Source organism: Ammospiza nelsoni, chromosome 6 (genome assembly GCF_027579445.1).
Source record: "Ammospiza nelsoni isolate bAmmNel1 chromosome 6, bAmmNel1.pri, whole genome shotgun sequence".
Taxonomy (NCBI): domain Eukaryota; kingdom Metazoa; phylum Chordata; class Aves; order Passeriformes; family Passerellidae; genus Ammospiza; species Ammospiza nelsoni.
The window spans coordinates 63,416,130-63,437,669 of NC_080638.1; the positions used below are offsets into that span (position 1 = coordinate 63,416,130).

The 21,540-nt window shown below is 51.4% G+C and overlaps 1 protein-coding gene across 1 annotated transcript; it reads left to right on the forward strand.

Annotated features, from left to right (window-relative positions):
* Window positions 1-667: 667 nt before the first annotated feature.
* On the forward strand, window positions 668-21,453 carry NEMF (nuclear export mediator factor). Its single transcript, XM_059473954.1, has 33 exons — window positions 668-825; window positions 1,913-1,981; window positions 2,928-3,030; window positions 4,433-4,558; window positions 5,218-5,366; window positions 6,551-6,618; window positions 7,528-7,614; window positions 8,286-8,362; window positions 8,778-8,848; window positions 8,929-9,004; window positions 10,166-10,228; window positions 10,495-10,572; window positions 10,816-11,024; window positions 11,443-11,628; window positions 11,948-12,011; window positions 12,444-12,532; window positions 13,136-13,239; window positions 14,060-14,122; window positions 14,227-14,339; window positions 15,206-15,263; window positions 15,595-15,653; window positions 16,056-16,176; window positions 16,578-16,860; window positions 17,332-17,374; window positions 17,458-17,507; window positions 17,970-18,123; window positions 18,328-18,405; window positions 18,479-18,673; window positions 19,687-19,719; window positions 20,325-20,431; window positions 20,503-20,546; window positions 20,638-20,717; window positions 21,223-21,453. The coding sequence occupies exons 1-33, from the start codon at window positions 767-769 to the stop codon at window positions 21,298-21,300; spliced, it is 3,237 nt and encodes a 1,078-aa protein (XP_059329937.1). The 5' UTR covers window positions 668-766; the 3' UTR covers window positions 21,301-21,453.
* The last annotated feature ends 87 nt before the right edge of the window (window positions 21,454-21,540 follow it).

The window sequence follows — 21,540 nt, forward strand, 5'->3', positions numbered from 1 at the left end:
AGACACGCGGGCTCCCCTTTTGCCCCTCAGCACTAACACCAAACCCCCAAACCCCCTATAAACCCCCTTTTTGCCCCAAACATACCCTCATAAACACCGCCTCCTACTGGCGAACCTACTGGCGAAGCATCGCAACAACGCCGCGCCGCTCAATCACTAAATTCACACCTCCAACAAAATTTTGAAGCGAAATCAGCTCTGAGATAATAAATGTCGACAGACACTCATGAGAAGGGTATCGCTGATCCCTTTGCTGCCGCACCCAGACACACGTGCGCTCATTTACACCGACAGACGCGGAACTATTTTCTGCCCCCGTCACGGATCCTTTTCCCACACGCGGGACCGTCTCGCGCCCCTTTCTGTCCCCCTTTCGCCGCCCTCTCCCAGAGCCCCTTGGTCAAACGCGGACCCTTTTTTGTCACCGCCGGAGTCTTTTTTGTCACTCGTGGAGTCTTTTTTGTCACTCTTGGACGTTTTTCTATAATTTCTTGACGCTTTTCTGTCACCTCCGAGCCCCGCTCGCCGCCCGCCCCCTCAGCGCCCCCTCGCTCACGGCGCCTCCTGCTGGTCGCGCGCGGCACCGCCCTGCTCGGCTCAGCCCATGCGCGGCCGCGGAGCGCCGGGGATTGGCACCGCGCGCGACCCGTAGCGCCTGTGGGCGCAGGCGCGGGGCGGCCGCGGAGCGCCGGAGCCGTGAGGGAGCGGGAGCCGTGAGGGGCCGGAGCCGGGATCCGTGTGGGTCTCGGCGGGCGGCGCCGGCGCCATGAAGTCCCGCTTCAGCACCGTCGACATCCGCGCGGTGCTCGCCGAGCTGCGGCAGAGGTACCGGCACTCCCCGCCCGGCTCCGATGCGGCTCCGGGAGCGGGGCCCGGCCCGGTGGGACGTGATCCTCCTGCCCCGGGTCCCTGTCCCGGTCCTGTCCTGGTTCTGGTTTTGGTTCTGTCCCCTCTCCTCCTTCTGGCCGTGGTCCTGGTCCCGGCCGTAGTTTCAGGGCTGTGGGGGCTGTGCTGCTCCATCGTGTCCCGCTGTCACCGCTCTGCCCCTCAGCACAAACACCCCTCAGCCCCGCCGCCATCCCCTTCCACCCCTGCCATGGCAGGGACACCTCCCGCTGTCCCAGGGTGCCCCAGTGCCCAGCCTGGCCTTGGGCACTGCCAGGGATCCAGGGGCAGCCACAGCTGCTCTGGCAATCCCAGCCCAGCCAGGAATTCCCAATTCCCAATCTCCCACCCATCCCTGCCCTCTGGCACTGGGAGCCATTCCCTGGCTCCTGTCCCTCCATCCCTTGTCCCCAGTCCCTCTGCAGCTCTCCTGGAGCCCCTTCAGGCCCTGCCAGGGGCTCTGAGCTCTGCCTGGAGCCTTCTCCTCTCCAGGGAACATTCCCAGTTTTCCCAGTTGGGAAACTCCTGACACATTCCTGGTATCCATCCCCACTCTGAAGGGCGTCACTGACACCCCAGGCCAGTTCAGTGCCCATACTGGCATTACTGGTGCCCTGTGCTGGCCAGGAGCTCCACTCTCACCAGTTCATTTTACATCCCTGCCACAAAGAGGAGCACGGGCAGGACCTGGCACCTTTCTCCACTTTATCCATTAATATAAATTTCTCAGTCTAATTTTCTCCCTCTCTTAATTGCCGTGTTTTAAGAGCAGTTTCTCCATCTCTCCATGGTTGTTGCTTCCAACTCATTTCATTAATCTTCCTTTGCTGCCCTTTTGGTTTCTCCTGGGTAATTTATCATAACTTGGTAATTTATCATAACTTGGTAATTTACATAACTTGGTAATTTACATAACTTGGTAATTTATCATAACTTGCCCTTCTGTATACATTAATTCCCACTGGGATTTTTCCCACCCAGCTGTGTTTTGGGTTCTCCAGAGCATTCCTTGTTTTCCTTTTGGCAGCTTGTTGGGCATGAGAGTGAACAACGTTTATGATGTGGATAACAAGACCTATCTCATCCGCCTGCAAAAGTAAGAGCTTTAAATGGCTTTATTTACAAATTCTTTAGGAATGCTGTGTGAAATCAGATTTTTTAAATTGTCTGCTGTAATTTCTGACCTGTTTCCAGTGAAATTCTGCTGGGTTTTGGTAAAATGCAGGAATTTTTAGCCAGAAAGTTCTTAGGGAATGGGAAAACCTTTTGTGGGTGGTGGGGTGGGGTGGCTGCTCCTGAGCCACGTGGGATCCCAGAGTGTTCTCATTTGGAGGGGGTGCTGTGGGATTTGGGGTGCAGCTGAGGGATTTGGGGTGCAGCTGAGGATTTTGGGGTGCAGCTGAGCATTTTTGGGTGCAGCTGAGGGATTTTGGGGTGCAGCTGAGGATTTTGGGGTGCAGCTGAGGGTTTTGGGGTGCAGCTGAGGATTTTGGAGTGCAGCTGAGCATTTTTGGGTGCAGCTGTGGGATTTTGGGGTGCAGCTGTGGGATTTGGGGTGCAGCTGAGGATTTTGGGGTGCAGCTGTGGGTTTTGGGGTGCAGCTGGCGATTTTGGGGTGCAGCTGTGGGATTTTGGGGTGCAGCTGGCGATTTTGGGGTGCAGTTGGGGATTTTGAGGTGCAGCTGAGGGTTTTGGGGTGCAGCTGTGGGATTTGGGATGCAGCTGTGGGTTTTGGGGTGCAGCTGAGGGTTTTGGGGTGCAGCTGTGGGATTTTGGGGTGCAGCTGGAGATTTGGGATGCAGCTGTGGGTTTTGGGGTGCAGCTGTGGGATTTGAGGTGCAGCTGAGGGTTTACAGGGTACCGCTGTGGGATTTTGGGTGCAGCTGAGGATTTTGGGGTGCAGCTGTGGGATTTGGGGTGCAGCTGTGGGTTTTGGGGTGCAGCTGAGCATTTTGGGTTGCAGCTGAGGGATTTGGGGTGCAGCTGAGGGATTTGGGGTGCAGCTGTGGTATTTGGGGTGCAGCTGCCCTGTTTTCCCCCAGGCCAGAGTGCAAGGCCACGCTGCTGCTGGAGTCGGGGATCCGCATCCACCTGACGGAGTTTGAGTGGCCCAAGAACGTGATGCCGTCCAGCTTTGCCATGAAGGTGAGCTCTGCAGGGTTTTATAAAGTGTCTGCACATCAGGAAGGAGAGGGCACCTTCTGTCCTTGGGGCAGGAAATTAGGGAAGGGTTTTCCCAGTGAATCCTGGTCCTGCAGGTGGCTGAGGACAAGGAGAGAGCAAACGTGGGCTTGGGGTCACATCACCGTGTTCAGTGCCTGGAGGAGTGAATATTTAAATTTATCAAAACTTTTCATAAACTTTATTTATCTTTTTTTATAAACTTTATTTATAAATTCCTTCTGGAATGTTGCTCCAGTAAAGTCCTTGTTGTTCCAGTTGGATTGTGGGAATTTTTAGTTGCTGGATGCAGCTCTGGGGTTCAGAGGGTAGATCCGTGGGGATGCAGCCTGGGATGCTGCCATGGATCTGTTTTACCTCTGGGTGCAGCCAGAAGTGACTCAGCAGAGATTTCCAGGGTGGCTTTCCACAGCAGAGATGGATGCAGGGATAATCCCAATTCTCTTTACAAATAAACTCTTAGAATTTGAACCAGCTGCTCCCTTGAGCTAAACAAACAACATGGAAAAAAGGTCTTAATGTTAAGAATTAGGCTCAATTATATTTATAATTATGAAAATGAAGGTGTTACTTTGGTGAGCACCAACATTTTCACTCTTGTGATATTTGAGTTCAATGGGAAGTGGTTGGTGTCACGGGAGGGCTCTACAGGCAAGCCATTCCCAGGTGTTTTCAGATATTTCCCAGACATTTTCCCCACCCCTCTGATGCCTGGAGAGGCTGCCTGGAGCAGAGGCTGGGCAGAGCTCAAGGATGAAGGTGGGTATTTATTGAAAGGCCTTCAAAGGGCACACCCTGGCCGTGCAGAGGCCACACCCAGGTGAGACAGCAATCAGAGTTTTTCAGACAGGTGGAAGTTTGGTCCATTTGCATATCAGAAGTTAATTGTTCAATTATAACTTCAGATAATGAAGTCACTCACTCCAGGTTTGCCCCCTGTCCTGGTGTAGGGCAAATTTGGGAGAGAACCTCCCAATAGGTTTCTATAGAAAACAGATTCAATTGCAGATTCAAAAAGCAGGTTCAATTCAACCCTGAGTGGTTCAGGAAAAATCTTCCTTGGAGGAAAGTGGAAAAAGCTGTTTATTTCACAGGCAAAGCATTCACCAGCACAAAAACAACAAAAAAGAACAATATTAAACAACAAAACCCCCCTGATTAATTCACTGTTGGTTAATTCCATTCACATTACATTTTTCGGGCCCTGAGCCAGCGAGGCATCCTCGAGTTCCAGGCCTAGAGAGGGACTATTTTACCTGCATAAACCAGGAGGGAGCAGCAGCTGGCGGAGTTTCGGGTCCCCCTGGGGCAGCCCTGGTGTGAAATCCATGGCAGCTCCATGCTGAGCCTCCCTCCCTCCCCGCAGTGCCGGAAGCACCTGAGGACGCGGCGCTTGGTGAGCGTGCGGCAGCTGGGCGTGGATCGCATCGTGGACCTGCAGTTCGGCAGCGAGCAGGCTGCCTACCACCTCATCCTGGAGCTCTATGACAGGGTGAGCAGCCTGCTCTGGGCTCTGTGTGTGTGCTCAGGACTCTTCTGGTCTGCTTGCCAAGGTTATTTGCTGTTGTCTGTAATGTTCTTTCCCTGGCCTGATGAGGTCTGTCCAGCACGTCAGTCAGTGGCACACTCCCCGCCTTCAGGGTGGTGTTGTCTTTTTATACAAAAACTACTGAAAACTACTACTTATTATACTAAAACTGCTACCTTTTATACTAAAACTACTACATTTTATTCTAAAAACTACGTTACTTTATTTACAATAATTTTCCAATACCCATCACCTATGTTAGACAGTCCGTCTCTACCCTAAACCAATCCAAAAGTGCCACCATCACCCAAAAGATGGAAGAAGGAGAAAGAAGGACAAGGCATGCCCAGATTTCTTCATCTTAAGACCCTGAGCCCCCATTCTAAAAACCCCACAATTCTACTTTTCACCCTGTGACTAACTATCATTCTACTTAAGCTTTGGTGGCTTGTAAATCCTCATATGAGATTGGTCATTTTTTCCATGGGTCAAAATCCAAGGCACAGGAGTCTGGGTCTCGAGAGTAGCCAGAGGAATGTCCTGGGTTCTGACAGGCTGCCAGTGTCCCCTGGGGCAGGGACGCCGTGCTGGCCTCACTCAGGGTCCCTGTGCTCCTTGTGCAGGGCAATGTTGTCCTCACTGACCACGAGTACCTGATCCTCAACATCCTGAGGTTCCGCACCGACGGCGCCGACGACGTGCGGTTTGCGGTGAGGGAGCGGTACCCGGTGGAGAGCGCCAAGGCTGCCGTGCCCCTGCCCACCTTGGACAGGTAATTCCCATTTCACAGCTCATATTTGGTGTATTTATTGTGGCCAGTGCCAAAGCTGCCGTGCCCCTGCCCACCTTGGACAGGTAATTCCCATTTCACAGCTCATATTTGGTGTATTTATTGTGGCCAGTGCCAAGGCTGCCGTGCCCCTGCCCACCTTGGACAGGTAATTCCCATTTCACAGCTCATATTTGGTGTATTTATTGTGGCCAGTGCCAAGGCTGCCGTGCCCCTGCCCACCTTGGACAGGTAATTCCCATTTCACAGCTCATATTTGGTGTATTTATTGTGGCCAGTGCCAAAGCTGCCGTGCCCCTGCCCACCTTGGACAGGTAATTCCAGCTTTAAAGCTCATAAATGATGTGTTTATTGTGGCCAGTGCAAAAAGCTGCTGTGCCCCTGCCCACCTTGGAGAGACAATTCCAATTTCTGTTGGAATCTGAAATGCAGGGAGCTCTCAGAACTTTGGGCCTGTGAGCAAAGATCAGAATTAAACACAGGATTTGATCTGAGACCTTGGGAAAGGCTCCCAAACTGAGCAGCCACAAGTGAGAATGTGGATTTGTAGTTTAAAGCAGAGACACATTAAGTTCAGTGGAAGAAAGTTTCAAGTTTAGAGTTTAAGATATAGAAATAAAATAGTTCCAGAGGTAAACAAGGAGTTTAGAATGCAGCACTGTGGGTTTGTGTGCCACAACAGGAGTGGCTAAGAAAGCTCACACTGTAGCATGGGTCCATAAGATGAAATATTTAAAGATTGGGTGAAAAACATAAATATCCTTGTTGGTGGTGTTTTATTGGTCAATAAATCCTTAAAAAAATCTTGTAACTGAGGGTCTTGTGACCTTCTGAGCCATGCAGTGAAGATGTGAGCTGAACTCACCCTTCCTGTACAAGATAAGAAAATAAATCACACGAAATCTAAAATCTCAGAGGTCCCATCTCTAACTTATTCAAAACTCCTTCAGAAATCCCCGTGAATTTCAGAGCTCATAAATGATGTATTTATTGGGACAACCCCAGATTTGTCAGAGCTGTGAAAATCTTTGGGTATTTTATTCCAGGCCATTTTTAGTTTCATTGTTTTGAGGCTGGAAATGTTTTGTAGCTTCTAAGCAATGCAATGTTGTTTTAAACCACGTTATTCTTTGGGATTGCAACTTTTTCTTTTCTCCTTGCTGCAGGTTAACTGAAATCATATCCAGTGCACCCAAAGGGGAGCAGCTGAAGAGGGTTCTCAACCCCCTCCTCCGTGAGTGGCCTTTGGCAGGAGGTGGAGTGAGGTCACTCAGGGTGTGCTCTGTCATGGTGGGAAACTGGAATAACTGATCACAGAGCCCTGGAGGGGTTTGGGTTGGAAGGAACCTTAAATCCATCTCATTCCTTGGGCAGGGACACCTCCCACCCCCCAGGGAAACAGGGATCTGGTGATTCCCAGGCATCTGCCCCTGGTGCAGCAGTGATGGGCCCTGGCAGTGGCTCTGCTGGAGCTCTGCCTTGGGCCATTTTGCACCATCCTGCTACCAGATAGGAGCTGCAAGTGCAAAATCAGGTTTTCCTGAGCACAGAACCAAATTTGTCTTGTTTGAGATCATCAGAACAAAATTGGTTTTCCTCCTGACCTGCCAATGCTGCTGAAGCAGAGAATTTCCTGAGCTCAAGCTGAGAATTTCCAGCTCAAATCACACCTGAGCATGACTTTCTTCATCTCTTGATTCTCTTTTTCACCACCCTTTTCTCTCTCCTTCTCTACCCTGCTCTCTTAAATAATTTCTATATAATAATAGTAATATTACTGTATAATTGCTAATTGCTGTCCCCCACTGATCCCAGCTGTGCTGTACCATGCTGCAGTTTGGTGTTTCTGATCCTGCCCTGTAGGAAACCTTGGCCTCACTGGTGTTACTGATGCAGTCACCAGGCACAGCTGCTCCTCTCTAAAATCCCCATCATTTTCCCTTTGTGGCAATTTTGGCTTTTTCTCACCCCCTTTTCCTCACCCACCCATCCCTCCTGCCCCTTCCCTGAGTTTTGGCACTTCTTACTCTTCTCACACTCTTTTGTCCAGTTTTGTTGTGGTTTTTATTTTTTTAATGCAAATTGTGAATATTTTCTACAGATGATCCTTCACTATTTCTTTTTTTTTTTTTTTTTTTTACAGCTTATGGGGCCACTCTCATTGAGCATTGCCTTATAGAAGCTGGATTTTCTGGAGCTGTCAAAATAGATCAACAGCTGGAAAATAAAGGTGTAATATTTTAAAGGCTGGGCCACAAACATGGGGATTTTTATGTCTCTGTAGTGGTTTTTTCCCAAAGAGATGAGTGAACCTGTGGTTTTATTTTTTAATGTTTTTAGGGGACTATCCTTGTTTGCATTAAAACTCTTGATTTGTGCATAAATTGGAGATAAAATGTCAGATTGTTCCTGTAGTCTAAATAATTTTATACTGACACCACCTCACCATGAGGTGAGTTCTGGGTGTTTGACAAGAAGAATTAACATCCAAGTCTTTATTTGTAAAAAACATTGGGGATTTGATAAAGCAGCAGCTTTACATTTATTGGGAAATTAAAGATTTGGGTAATAAAATCAGAAAATATTTTCCTGCAGTCTTATTTTCCTCATGTGTTTTATATTTCCCATAAATCCAGAGGGTTTTTTCTTCCTACTGCATTATGGTGCAGTAAAAAAATAACTTCTCACAGCTTCTGGTTTATGCTTTACCTCTGCAGCTTTAATTTCATAAAGTGCTGATATTTGTGGGGTCTTTTTTCTCCTCCTGAAACTTGAATAATTATGTGCTAAAACCATCTAAATACAGTTTTATATTAAAAATTTCCCAGATGTAAACTTAGACTCCTGATGAAAATAAGCAATAATTGCAGGGATGAAATATTTCTGCTGTTTTCTCTTCAGAAAACCTTGAAAAGGTTCTTTCAGCTCTAGAGAAAGCAGAAGAATACATGGCCCTCACTGAGAACTTCAGTGGAAAGGTGGGTCTGGGTGGGCTCTCAGGGATTTGGAATTGCAGAGTTCAACTGGCAAGCAGGGATTCCTCAGGAATTCCCAATTCCTGCTCTTCCCAGCTCTGGGTTTTATTCCTGGGTCTCAGGTGCTGATATGGAATAAAAATTGCTTCTTTCCACAGGCTGGGCAGCAATTAAATACTGCACAGGCAGATTGTGTGAATCCTGGGAGATTTGCAGTTGGGATTTAATAGGTTCTGTAATAAATCCTGCACAGGAACTCTGCATTTATGGGATAGTCCTGAGGGCTGGGAGAAGTTCACTTCTTTTTCCAGAAGGAATTGGAGCCAAGCCAGTGGGTCAGGCACAATGTTCCCTGCTGGAATTATTTATTGATACCTAAACCTTTCCACAGACAAATGATATTTTTGTTTTCTTTCAGGGTTATGTTATCCAGAAAAAGGAGAAAAAGCCAAGCCTGGAACCAGACAAACCAGCAGAAGATATCTACACGTAAATATTTGAAGTATTTCTACTAGTGTGCATAACAGAAATTGGTTTTCAGGTGATAATATCAAATGTGTATTTTACAGATATGAGGAATTTCATCCTTTCTTGTTTTCTCAACATTCAAAATGTCCCTACTTGGAATTTGACTCATTCAATAAGGTACAGTGCTTTTGCTGATGCTGTACTTGAGTGCTTGAATTGACTGCTGCTAAAAGGAGTAATTAAAACATGGTGCAGGGGTTGTTAATGAAAGCAGAGACCTTGGAAGGGATGAATCGTTTTATGGAGGAATGTTTGGTGAGAAAAAGCCACCCCAGCAGGGCTGGGGCTGCAGCTGGGCAGTGCTGGCTGCTGAGCTCAGTCCTGCAGTGAGGGAGGTGAAGCTCCATCAGAGAATCCCAAATGTTTGTTGTGCAGAGCTGGAGTCTGGGTTGTGTGTGGAGTCACAGTTCTGGCAGACATCACATTTACACTTCTGCTCCTGCTCTGAAAGCCTCAGAGCTCTTGTTTGGTGTTTCCTTGGGCATTGTCCTTTCTGCTCCTCAGCTCATCAACATCTGGAGTTGTTAATTGGCCTCTTGTTCTTGATCTTGAGCTCCAGATTTCCCACTCCACCCTCCTGCCCTGTTCCTGCCTCAGTTTCTGTCATTTCCTTCAGTGATCACAGAGCCCCAGAGTGGTTTGGGCTGGAGGGGACTCAGAGCCCACCCAGTGCCACCCCAGCCATGGCAGGGACACCTCCCTCTGTCCCAGGTGCTCCAAGCCCAGTGTCCAACCTGGGATCCAGGGGCAGCCACAGCTGCTCTGGCAATTCCCAATGTCCCACCCATCCCTGCCCTCTGGCACTGGGAGCCATTCCCTGCTCCTGTCCCTCTGTCCTTGTCCTTGTCCCTCTGATGATCTGAACAGCCCCAAACCTTCCTCACCTTGTGCTTTGGACCACCAGGAGCAGTTTTTGGGCACTCTGGGTTTTTGTGTTTGTTTAAGTGACCCAGTAAAGCAGCAGGGATCCAGGACAGGTAGATCTGGCTTTGCAATCATTTAATCTGAACTAAATCAGCTTCTTTTCCATCATTTCTTAGCAAAGCAGGTGAGCCATTGCGTGGGCACTTTTTCCTTCTGTGTTTGCAGTGACACTCAGCCCTGAGTGTCCTGCTGGACTCCTCCCATGGGAAGGGAAATGGAGAAAGCTCCTGGAGGTTGTCTCAGCCTCTGTCAGCTCTTTTAGTGCTTTGCAGCCCCTCCTCTGCAGGGCCCCTCCTGTCCTGCCCTGAGTCAGGCCAGCCTGGGCATTCTCCAACCTGAGTCTCTCTCCTGCAGGCCACAGATGAGTTCTACTCCAAGCTGGAGGGGCAGAAGATTGATCTGAAGGCCTTGCAGCAGGTGAGTCCTGATCCACGTGGATGGCTCCCACATCTCCAGAGGCTTCTCTTGCTTCTTCAGTGATTACCCGATGTCTTTTGGTAAAGGCATCAGATAATCACTGCCATATATATATATATACCTATATATAATATATAATATACCTATGTAATATACCTATATAATATACCTATAAATATTTATAGGTATAAATATACCTATAAATATAAACATATTTTTAATATAAAATGTTTTTATTTATATTTTTGATATCTTGTACTTAAAAGGAAAAACAAGCATTGAAGAAACTTGAAAATGTCCGTAGGGACCACGAGCACAGACTGGAAGCTCTCCAGCAGGCTCAGGTAAGGCAGATTTTGGGTTTTAATTAAAAAGTGCATAATCACACCACCATGGGATGGTTTGGCTGGGAGGGAGCTTCAATCCCACCCAGCTCCAGGGGCAGGGACACCTTCCACTGGGGTCGGATCTTCTCCCGTGCCACCACTCCAATCCATCCTTGCGTTTCTCCACCACTGCTTCCATTTTCTAACACCTGCTGCTGAGCTGTGCTCGGCTGCACTGCTGCAAGCTGCTCCTTTCCCAAGGAAGCTGATAAGCTGAAGGGGGAGCTGATAGAGGTGAACCTGGAGGTGGTGGACAGGGCCATCCAGGTGGTGCGCAGCGCCCTGGCCAACCAGATCGACTGGAGCGAGATCGGCGCCATCGTCAAGGAGGCCCAGGCGCAGGGCGACCCCGTGGCCTCGGCAATCAAAGAGTTAAAGCTGCAGACAAACCACATCACCATGCTGCTGAGGTGAGTGCCTTGCAGCAGGGGCGCAGAGATTTAAAAATACCCCAAAATAGGTTTTTTATACCCAGAAGTTTTGGTGTAAAAGCTGGGACGTGGCAGAGTTAATCTGTGAATTTTTGGTTACCTCGCTTTCAGAAGTGACAGTCTATTCTATAAACTTGTTTTCAGTCAGTTCCTTGGACTGGGAAAATTTGGCTCTTTATCTTCTGCTTTTGTTTTCTTTTTCCCCCCAAATTTGGCTGACTCCAGGACAAAAAAGGGTTGGCACACAAAGCTTCCTGTGTCTCTAATTGTGAATGGTTTAGAGGCTCCTTGGGCCATTTCTAAACCTTTGAGAGAGTTAAATTAAGAGCACATTGCACCAAGGATTAAAAATTAACCAGCTATCTTATCTCAATCTTATGATCTCACATGTTTTTAGGAACCCCTATGTGTTATCTGAAGAGGAAGAGGAGGAGGATGATGCTGATGTAGAGAAGGAAGAAACAGAAGAACCAAAAGGAAAAAAGAAAAAGAATAAAACCAAACAGTTGAAGAAACCTCAGAAAAACAAACCCTTATTGATTGATGTTGATCTCAATTTGTCTGCCTATGCCAATGCCAAAAAGTAAGATTTTTCAGTAAAAAAAATCTTTGTTTTTTGAAGCAGAAATTTCTCTGGGTGTGCAGTTGTTGGTGATAATATTGCAGGAGGAAGGATTTGAGATATCTTGTTAAAAATAAGAGTTAAAAATTGAAACAGCAGCTTGTCCTGAGCTCTGGGATGGGAATTCCCTGGTGCAGAGCAGCTGCTCTGTGGCTCACACTGAATTTTCCAGCTCTGCCCATGGAACAAAAGGCAGAGGCCTGGGATGAGGGGGATGAGGGGGATGGGGATGAAGGAGGGGCTCTGCTGGGATTTCAGGACACACACTTGTGTTTCACAGGTACTATGATCACAAAAGACATGCAGCCAAGAAAACTCAGAAGACAGTGGAAGCTGCAGAAAAGGTATTTTTTTGTTCTCTTGGATTTTAGAAGATATTTAAAAGGAAAATCCCTCCCACTGCTCAGGGGGAAATCCTGAGCTGATCTGAGCAGCCCTAACAAAACATAAAAGGGAAAACCATCACCCAGAGTTGTTTTATTCTTGACATTGGGAGCTCATGGAGAATTGCAGATCCCTGATGGATCCTCCTTTTCCAGTAGCACTGGGAATGCTCAGAGCAGGTGGAGGCACTGACAGACCAGGACTTAGGGGGGAAGATCAGTGGAATCCTTCCCATCCCAGAGCTGATCATTTCAGGGAGCAGCTCTCCAGGGTGCAGGTTTAAGAGCCTGCACTGTGATCAAGTCCAGGCCATTTCCTTCCAACTTTCCCAGTGTTCAGTGGGGAATTCTGGGATTCCTGCTGGGTGTTGATGGTGCTTTCTGTCCAAACAGGCTTTTAAATCAGCTGAGAAGAAGACAAAGCAAACCCTGAGGGAAGTTCAGACTGTCACCACCATCCAGAAGGCCAGAAAGGTCTATTGGCAAGTACAGCTCCGTTGTCCTTCTGCCATGTGTCAGGATGGATCTTCCCTGGTTAGGAGTGCAGCTGTTTGGGATTTCTGAGCTCTGCACTTTGCATGGAGTCTCCCTAAAGAGTCAGAGGATCCCAGAGTGGTTCCAGGGACAGCAGCACAGAGCAGCTGTGGCTGCCACCTCCCTGGCAGTGTCCCAGGCCAGGCTGGGTGGGGCTGGGAGCAGCCTGGGGCAGTGGAAGGGGTGCTCCAGGGGGGCTGGATCATCTTCAGGGTCCCTTCCAACCCAAACCCAAACCATTCTGGGCTTCTGTGCTTTAAAATGCAACAAACAAATGAAACAAAACCTCAAAGCTTTTAATTATTAAAATAAAAATAAACAGGAGAACTGTGCTTCTTGTTCCATCTCCAAATCTCCCTGCCAGGGATGCTGTAGTTGTCCCATGCCTTGTTTTTATGTCCCAGGCCTGTGGATGGGAGTAAAAATATTTCCAGTCTCATAAATTGCAGGTGCTGAGGTGGATATTCTGAGTTTGATATCAAAGCCCACCTGTGCAATGTCCTGTTAGTTCCAGCTGTCACTGACACTGTGGATTTGCTGCAATTTGGCAGGTTTGAGAAGTTCCTGTGGTTCATCAGCTCTGAGAATTACCTGGTGATTGCTGGCAGGGATCAGCAGCAGAACGAGCTGATCGTGAAGCGCTACCTCAAACCAGGTGAGCCAGGGAGCCCACGTGGGGCTTCCTCCTCTTCCCCACCTCTGTGGTGTCCAGGAGTGACAGGGGAGGGTCCCTCTGCTTTGTCCTTCAGCTGGGCCTTGGATCCAAGGGAGCTGTGGTGGTGGGAGTTCCTCTGGTGCCAGGGAGTGGGAGCAGCTTGGGTGGGCTCCCCTCAGGAGCAGAGGAGCTGATTCTCCCTGGACAGGGATGGGCTGAAAGGCTTCTGTGGGGTGGTGTTCACACAACTGGGAAATACAAAATTTACCATTTTTACATTCCTAAAACCATAAAGGAAAGGAGCTTTCAGATCTTCTGTGTGGGGGTGTTCACAGGGGTCCCAGCATGAGGGATGAGATGAGAATCTTGACTCCGTGTTTCAGAAGGCTGATTTATTATTTTATGATCTATATTATATTAAAAGAAAATGATATACTAAAACTATACTAAAAGATAAAAGAAAGGATTCATCATAAGGCTTGAAAGGAATAGGAAAGGAATGATAATAATATCTTGTGACTGACCAGAGAGTCTGAGCCAGCTGACTGTGATTGGCCATTAATTAGAAACAACCCCATGAGACCAATCCCAGATGCCCCTGTGGCATCCCACAGCAGCAGATAATCATTGTTTTTCTTTTCCTCTGAGGCCTCTCAGCTTCTCAGGAGAAAAATCCTGGCAAAAGGATTTTTCAGAAATTATCATGGCTACACTTCTGTGTGCCCAGCCTGCCCCTTGCAGCCAGACCAGGCATTTCCATGTGACATGAGGGGTTCCCTGGCTGAGGGGTGTGTGATCTGAGGGGACTCTCTGTTCCCAGGGGACATCTACGTGCACGCAGATCTGCACGGAGCCACCAGCTGCGTCATCAAGAACCCCTCAGGTACCTGTGGAGCCCTGGGGACAGGAGCTGGCTGATCCCTTGGATGGGATCAGTCCTTGCTGGGAGGCTGCAGGGCCGGCTCAGGGCAGCTCTGGCTGTTGCAGGGGAGCCCATCCCGCCGCGGACGCTGACGGAGGCGGGGACCATGGCCCTGTGCTACAGCGCCGCCTGGGACGCCCGCGTGGTCACCAGCGCCTGGTGGGTGTCCCACAGCCAGGTGAGCACTCAGGCACACAGCCCAGGGGCTGCCAGGGACCCCAGGCACGGCTCATGGCTGGGGTCACACTTGTGTGTGAGTGAGGGTGGGGAGATCACACCAAAGGGGTGGTGGTTTCGTTCATGCCTCAGGTTCAGCTTTTCTATTTTCACATTCTGTGCTGCTTTAGTGGGAGGGTCTGGGCTCCATATCAGGGGATGGTTCTGATGAGGTGCAGTTCTGAGCTCTGTGCACAGAGCAGGGAGACAAAACAATTCCTGCTCCAGCTGGGCACCAAGGACAAATGACCCAAATCTCAGCCCCAGAGCACAAACCCCGTGGGCTGGAGAGAGAAAAACAAGCAGGGTGGGACTGCAGGGCTAAAGCTGGAATGGGACAATGAACTGCAAGGTGCAAATGGAGCAGAACTGATCCCAGGGACAGAGCCCGTGCCCGGCCGTGCATTTTGGGGCCATTTTGGTTGATCTTGGGTGCAGCCCTGGCTGGGCTCTGGTGCTGCCCAAGGTGGATGCATGGAGGAGATGCTTTGAATGAATCCCTGCTTTATTCTGGAACTCCATCCAGCCTCTGCTCTAGGGCTGCCTTCACAACCCTTCACATAATTTCTCCCTGAATGCTCCTGAGTAGATCCTGGGTTATTTCTGGAGTTACTCACCCACGACTCCTAAAACTCAGTGCTGGTGGATTGAAACATCCCTTAGGAAAACTCCCTGCTAAGGAAAGGAAGAGCCCCTTGGATATGGAGTCCTGCAGAGCTGTTCCAGGAGTTTATCCCCTTTGAGCCAGTGTTTCTCTTGGTGCTGTTGTCACCTCATGTTGGCTTTCTGTCACAGAGATTTTTACAGTTTCTTGTGGTTTTCTTTTAGGTTTCTAAAACTGCCCCCACAGGAGAATATCTCACTACTGGCAGCTTCATGATCCGAGGTGAGGCCCAGGGCAGCAGTGGGATGTTGTTTTGTTTTCCCAAAGGTGCTGGGCTGTCCTGCAGGGGCAGCACATCCCACTCTTCTCCCAGAGCTCTGTTGGGAATGGCTCATTCTGAGTATCAGGCAGCTGCAGCAGCAGTTTGAGCTGAGCCCTGGGCAGGAGTTCATTAACTCAGCTGCTTTTGAGCTCTCCTGTTCTCTTCCCAGAGATAAAAAACCCTCAGTGTAGTTTTTGGTAGCCTAAAGCCTCTAATAAAAATGAATTTTGGAAGTACATCCTGCAGCATGGCTGCTAAAGCTCCTCATGAGACTCTCCCTTTGTTTTTCAGGGAAAAAGAATTTCCTTCCACCTTCCTATCTGATGATGGGCTTCAGCTTCTTGTTTAAGGTACAGCTTTTCCCAAGCAGCTCCTGCTGGCTTTTGTAATTTGCTTTGAGCTGCAGGAGGTTCATTTTCTGCATCTTGCTTATCAGTGTATTCCCAATTACTTCTTTTCCCACTGGGAAAGATCCCATAAAGAGCTTCTTGCTGATAATGACTCTGGGCTGAGATGGAAATGGCAGCAGTGTCTGCATTCCAGACAGACTCTGATTCCTGTCTCTGCCAGGGCTGCTCTGGACTGGCAATCTGAACATGCCCGTGTGCCACCCTGACTTGTAGGCTTGGCACACTTGGGTCTGCTTTCATTTTGCTGCCTTTTGATGGCAAGAAGTGTTAAAGGGGGAAGGAAGAGCTGAGGGAGGTGTTGTGTGAGCATTGCCAGGCTGACCCAGAGCTCCTCATTTCCAGGTGGATGAGAGCTGTGTGTGGAGGCACCGCGAGGAGAGGAAGGTCAAGGCCCAGGATGAGGAGCTGGACACGGTTTCCAGCAGTGCCAGTGAGCTGGTGGCTGAGGACGTGGAGCTCTTAGGTACTGGGGGGCTGTGGGGGCTGCTGCTCAGATCCCTCAGGCTGAGGACGTGGAGCTCTTGGGTAGAGGGGGACACTGGGGGGTCCCTCAGGCTCGGGGGGATCCCAGTTTGGACAAAGGGGAATGGTCTCACACTGACACAGGGCAGGGATGGGTGGGATATTGGGAAGGAGTTCTGGCTGGGAGGGTGGGCAGGCCCTGGCACAGGGTGCCCAGAGCAGCTGTGGCTGCCCCTGATCCCTGGCAGTGCCCAAGGCCAGGCTGGATGGGGATTGGAGCACCCTGGGACAGTGGGAGGTGGGGGTGGCACTGGAAGGGCTTTAATGTCCCTTCCAACCCAAGCCATCCTGGGATGATGGATCAGTTTGGTGTTCTGTGTTTTCCTGCCCTGGGGGCCCCAGATGGAGGAGACAGCAGCAGTGAGGAGGAAAAAGCTGAGGCTGAGACAGCTCCTGAGGGTGAGGAAGCTCCAGAAGGTGAGGAAGCTCCGGAGGATGTGGAAGCCACAGCTGAGAGCAGCCAGGGTGAGCAGGGAGGAGGGAACACTCCTGCTCCAGAGGCTGACTCCGAGGAGGAGGATGGAGACTCTGAGGAGGAACATCCAGAGCCCCAGAGGGAGGTGAAGGAGGAAGAGGTGAATTATCCAGACACCACCATTGACCTGTCACACCTTCAGCCCCAGAGGTGAGAGAAGCAGCAGCTGGGGCACCTGGGGGTCTCCTAAACGCTGCCAGGACAAGGCTGGGATGTGTTGCCATCCCTGCCTTCCATGCTCAGCAGTGGCAATGCTGGGAAGCTGAGCCCTGAGCTGCCTGTGCTCTGCTCAGCCTGTGGGATGGGCTCAGCTCCCTGCAGCCCCTGGGACTCCTTGGAGGGTGCAGGGAGCAGGGATTGGGTGGGTGCTCGTGGGAAGCTGCACCTTGGGGCTCCCGTGGTGCCCAGGCTGTGTTTGGTGCTTGTGTGTGTGAGCGAGGAGCTGGCAGAGAGTTCAGATTGTTTTCTAAAGTGAATCCCAGTGTTCCTGCCTTTCCCAGCCAGAAAAGCTGGGAATGCCAAGCTCTGAAAGCTGAAAGAGCCAGGCTGCTGAAGTCAGGGCTGTGTCCATGGTGAGCTGCCCTGCACCTGCTGATGAGCTCCCTTTGCATCTCCCCACAGATCCCTGCAGAAAATCATCCCCAGAGAGGAGGAGCCCAGCTTGGTAAGGTCCCAGCTCCTGTGGGTGGCCCAGAGCAGTGGGAGCTGCTGGGCAGGATCTGCCCTGAACTGCCTTTGCCTCCTCAGGGTGACAGCAGGGCCCAGGGCCGCAGGCATCTCTCTGCCAAGGAGAGGAGGTGAGAGCCAGGGGCTGTTCCAGGGAATCCCAGCATGGTTGGCTTGGAAGGGACCTTAAATCCCACCCAGTGCCACCCCTGCCATGGACAGGGACACTTCCACCATCCCAGGCTGCCCCAAGCCCTGTCCAGCCTGGCCTTGGGCACTGCCAGGGATGCAGGGGCAGCCCCAGCTGCTCTGGGTCGATGCCTCTTCCCCATTCCCTCCCCATGTCCTGGGCACATCTGCACCCACTCCAGTCCCGTTGCCCATCCTGCATTTGCAGGGGAGCTGCTGCTCTGGCCTTTGGCAGTGCTGCCTGGGAACAGTTTTACTGCTGGGCTGGAGAGGGTTTTCTGAGGAGGGGCTGTGTCCAGTTCCTGTGGGTCCCTGAGGCAGGGAAGGGCTGGGAATGCTCAGGAGAGCAGCAGCCTCTCCTCTCTCCTCACAACACATGAGGGTGTTGGGATTGTTCTCCTTAGGGAAATGAAGAAAAAGAGGCAGCAGAACAACTCTGAGAACCTGGAGCTGTCTGAGGAGAAGCAGAAGGAGGCAGAGACAGAGACCCAGCCTGTGGCTGCTCCCAACTGCCCCAAGGCAGCTCCAGCCCCCCAGCCCATCAAGAGGGGCCAGAAGGTGGGCATGGAAACAGGGACAGCAATGCCAGCTGTCCCAGACACCCATGGCTGCCTGGTGGTGCTTTGAGGGGTCTCAGATGGTGCCTTGGTTACTGGTGACCTGCTCTGAAAGTTTGGGATACTGGGAAGGAAAGAGCATCTGTGCTTGCAGTACTCTGCTAAGATTTGTCATTTCTGAAGGTGTTGGTGTTTCCTTCTGCAGAGTAAAATGAAGAAGATGAAGGAGAAGTACAGGGACCAGGACGAGGAGGACAGGGAGCTCATCATGAAGCTGCTGGGGGTGAGGGGGGAGCTCTGCCCTCCCCGGGGTGTGGGGGCTCTGTCACCAGCCCTGACCACCTGTGTCACCACAGTCTGCAGGCTCCAACAGGGAGGACAAAGGGAAAAAAGGGAAGAAGGGCAAGACAAAAGAAGAGGCAGCAAAGAAGCAACAGCAGAAACCCAAAGCCCAGCGTCGTGCAGCAGGAGGGGGCAAGGAGAGCCTGCCTGCAGGAGTTGTGCTGCACGAGGCACAGGAGGCAGGCCTGGATGAGCTGCAGGAAGACAAGGTGAGGACTGGGATGGGAAATGGGATGGTGGAGCAGGAGGGAAGGTGAGGAACAGGGTGAGAAGGTGAGCAGCAGGAGGGAAGGTGAGCAGAGTGAGAAGGTGAGCAGCTCCTCTCCTCTCCTCTCCTCTCCTCTCCTCTCCTCTCCTCTCCTCTCCTCTCCTCTCCTCTCCTCTCCTCTCCTCTCCTCTCCTCTCCTCTCCTCTCCTCTCCTCTCCTCTCCTCTCCTCTCCTCTCCTCTCCTCTCCTCTCCTCTCCTCTCCTCTCCTCTCCTCTCCTCTCCTCTCCTCTCCTCTCCTCTCCTCTCCTCTCCTCTCCTCTCCTCTCCTCTCCTCTCCTCTCCTCTCCTCTCCTCTCCTCTCCTCTCCTCTCCTCTCCTCTCTCCTCTCTCCTCTCTCCTCTCTCCTCTCCCTGTGTAGCTCTGACCAGGAGGCTGAGCAGCTCCCTCTGGATTCTGGGCACCGTGGGGAGCTCTGTGTCTGCTGCCACTGATCCCACTGAGTTCCCAGAGCAGCCCAGAGCCCTGCAGCAATCCCTGTGCTCATCCTGTTGCCAGCACAGGCACATCTGGGGCTCGGAGCAGGCCCGAGGCTCGGGTTCTCCCCGCAGCTCCCCCTGAGCGGGGTGTGCCCCAGCTCTCAGCCCTGCTGCTGCTGGGATTTGTATCTCTGAGCAAATCTCCTCCTCCCAGCCCTGCCGCTGCTGGGATTTGCTATCTCTGAGCAAATCTCCTCCTCCCAGCCCTGCTGCTGCTGGGATTTGCTATCTCTGAGCAAATCTCCTCCTCCCAGCTCGGCGTGTGCCAGGCAAATGAGAGGTTGGAAAGAAACTCCACCCTCCCTCCCACCCACGGCAGTGCTGCTCTCACCTTGGTTGTGAAACCAGCTCAGTTCTGTTTGCAGGGACAGTGGGGCTTTCTGGGGCTGCTGATTAAAGAATTTCTTGGGGACAGGGGAGGCAGGAGCTGCTCTGTGGTTTCTGCAGGCCTGATGTGTTCTCTGTTTGTGTGTGCAGGAGGAGCAGGACCAGGAGCAGCCAGGACTGGAGGTAAAGGCTCAGTTCTGTAAGGGCTGAGGTGGGGCTGTGCTCCTGCTGGGACTGGGGCATGGGGAGCCCTCCAGGACTGTTTGAACTCACCTTCATTGTGTTTTAAAAATTAATCTCATTAAAATGAACCTCCATGCCTGCCCTGCTCATCTCCACATCCCCCATAAACCCAGAGCTGGCTCCAAGGATGTTTGCCCTTGGTTTGTGCCTTGGTGGCTCTGGGCTGGAGAATCACACAGTGAACAGTGCAGGTCCTTCTTTAGTTTGAAGTTTATTTACATATCAAATTGCTTCAAAGTTTTCTGTAATTACTTTTGTGTAATTAGAGGCTGTGGGTGTTGCCCAGGGCTGGGAATAAGTGAATTCCTTTAAATTCCTCCATGGAGGAGGGTAACAGTGTCTGCTGGGGGAGCTTTGGGTGACCCTTGGCCCAAAACCAAGATCCAGGCAAGGATGTGATTTTAGTGATGGAACAGATCAGTCACAAATCCTGGCTGGGGCATCCCCTGGCAGTTCTGTGCTCATGGAGCCGTGGGATGGCTTGGTTTGGAAGGGCCCTCCAGGAGGGCTGAGCACAGGGCCCAGTGCAGCTCTCTGTGTCCCAGGAGAGCGAGGCCCTGCTGGACTCCCTGACGGGGCAGCCCCACCCCGAGGACATCCTGCTCTTTGCTGTCCCCATCTGTGCTCCCTACACAGCCATGACCAACTACAAGTGAGTGGGGCCCCTTCCCGGGAGGGCACGTGCTGGGTTCGTGTCGCTGACGGAACCTTTCCCTCGGGCAGGTACAAAGTCAAGCTCACGCCGGGCACGCAGAAGAAGGGCAAAGGTACAGTGTGAGAGCCCCGAGTCCCCCTGTGCTCTGCCTGCTCAGGCTGGGTGCTTTCCAGGCTCTTTCACTCTTCCCTGGCTTTTTGCAGCTGCCAAGATTGCCTTGCACAATTTCATGCAGTCCAGAGAGGCCAGTGCCCGAGAGAAGGATCTGTTCCGCAGCGTCAAGGTGAGCCCGGCCTGCAGGGGCTCCAGGGGCCACAGGAGCCATTTGGGAGGAAATGCTGCCAAACTGGGGGGGCTGCGGGGGTTTAGCGGGGGAGTTTGTGCTCCTGGGGAATGTCAGAGAGCCCTGCAGTGGTTTGGGGTGGAAAGGATCTTAAAAATCCATGGGCAGGGACATTTCCCATTATCCCAGGCTGCTGCAGGCCCCATCCAGCCTGGCCTTGGGCACTGCCCAGCTCCTGTGGGAAAGCTCTGCTGCCCATGAGAGGCCGAGCCTCAGTGGGAGCCCTGGGCCTTGTTTCTGCTCTGTGTCACTGTGTGACGACAGCAGCGTCTCCCAGGGAACCCTCTGGGTCTGGGAGTGGGAATTCTGCAGCAGGGCAGGAGCTGGCACTGGGAGTTGAGGTTGGAGATGTCCTGGTGCTCACCAGGGCCAAGGACAGGATCAGCCCAGAGCTCCACAAAGGTTTTCCTGCTGTGGTCACCTTCTCCTCTCCCCTGTTCCCCAGGACACAGATCTGTCAAGAAATATTCCTGGGAAGGTGAAAGTGTCTGCGCCTCACCTCCAGAACATGAAGAGGAAGTGATTCCATGCTGGGGGCTGGGACAGACGGACACAGACCCAGCACCAGGACTGAATCCCTGCACCCAGGGCCTGCATTCCTGCTGCTTTAGCTGGACTCTGGTACAAATTGCAGATAAATGTGGAATTAAATTGCGGGCATTTGGTCAGGAACGTCCTTCCCTGCTGCTGCTTCTCTGTTCAAGTGCTCATTCCCCTCTGCTGGGCAAAGGCTCTGGAATTCCAGGGTGTTCAATTCCGGAGC

Bases quoted from the DNA above. Each gene is read 5' to 3' on its own strand.
- NEMF (XM_059473954.1), top strand. From the start codon at position 767: ATGAAGTCCCGCTTCAGCACCGTCGACATCCGCGCGGTGCTCGCCGAG. The intron at 826-1,912 runs GTACCGGCACTC...TCCTTTTGGCAG, and splicing joins CTCGCCGAGCTGCGGCAGAG to CTTGTTGGGCATGAGAGTGA. The intron at 11,025-11,442 runs GTGAGTGCCTTG...ACATGTTTTTAG, and splicing joins CACATCACCATGCTGCTGAG to GAACCCCTATGTGTTATCTG.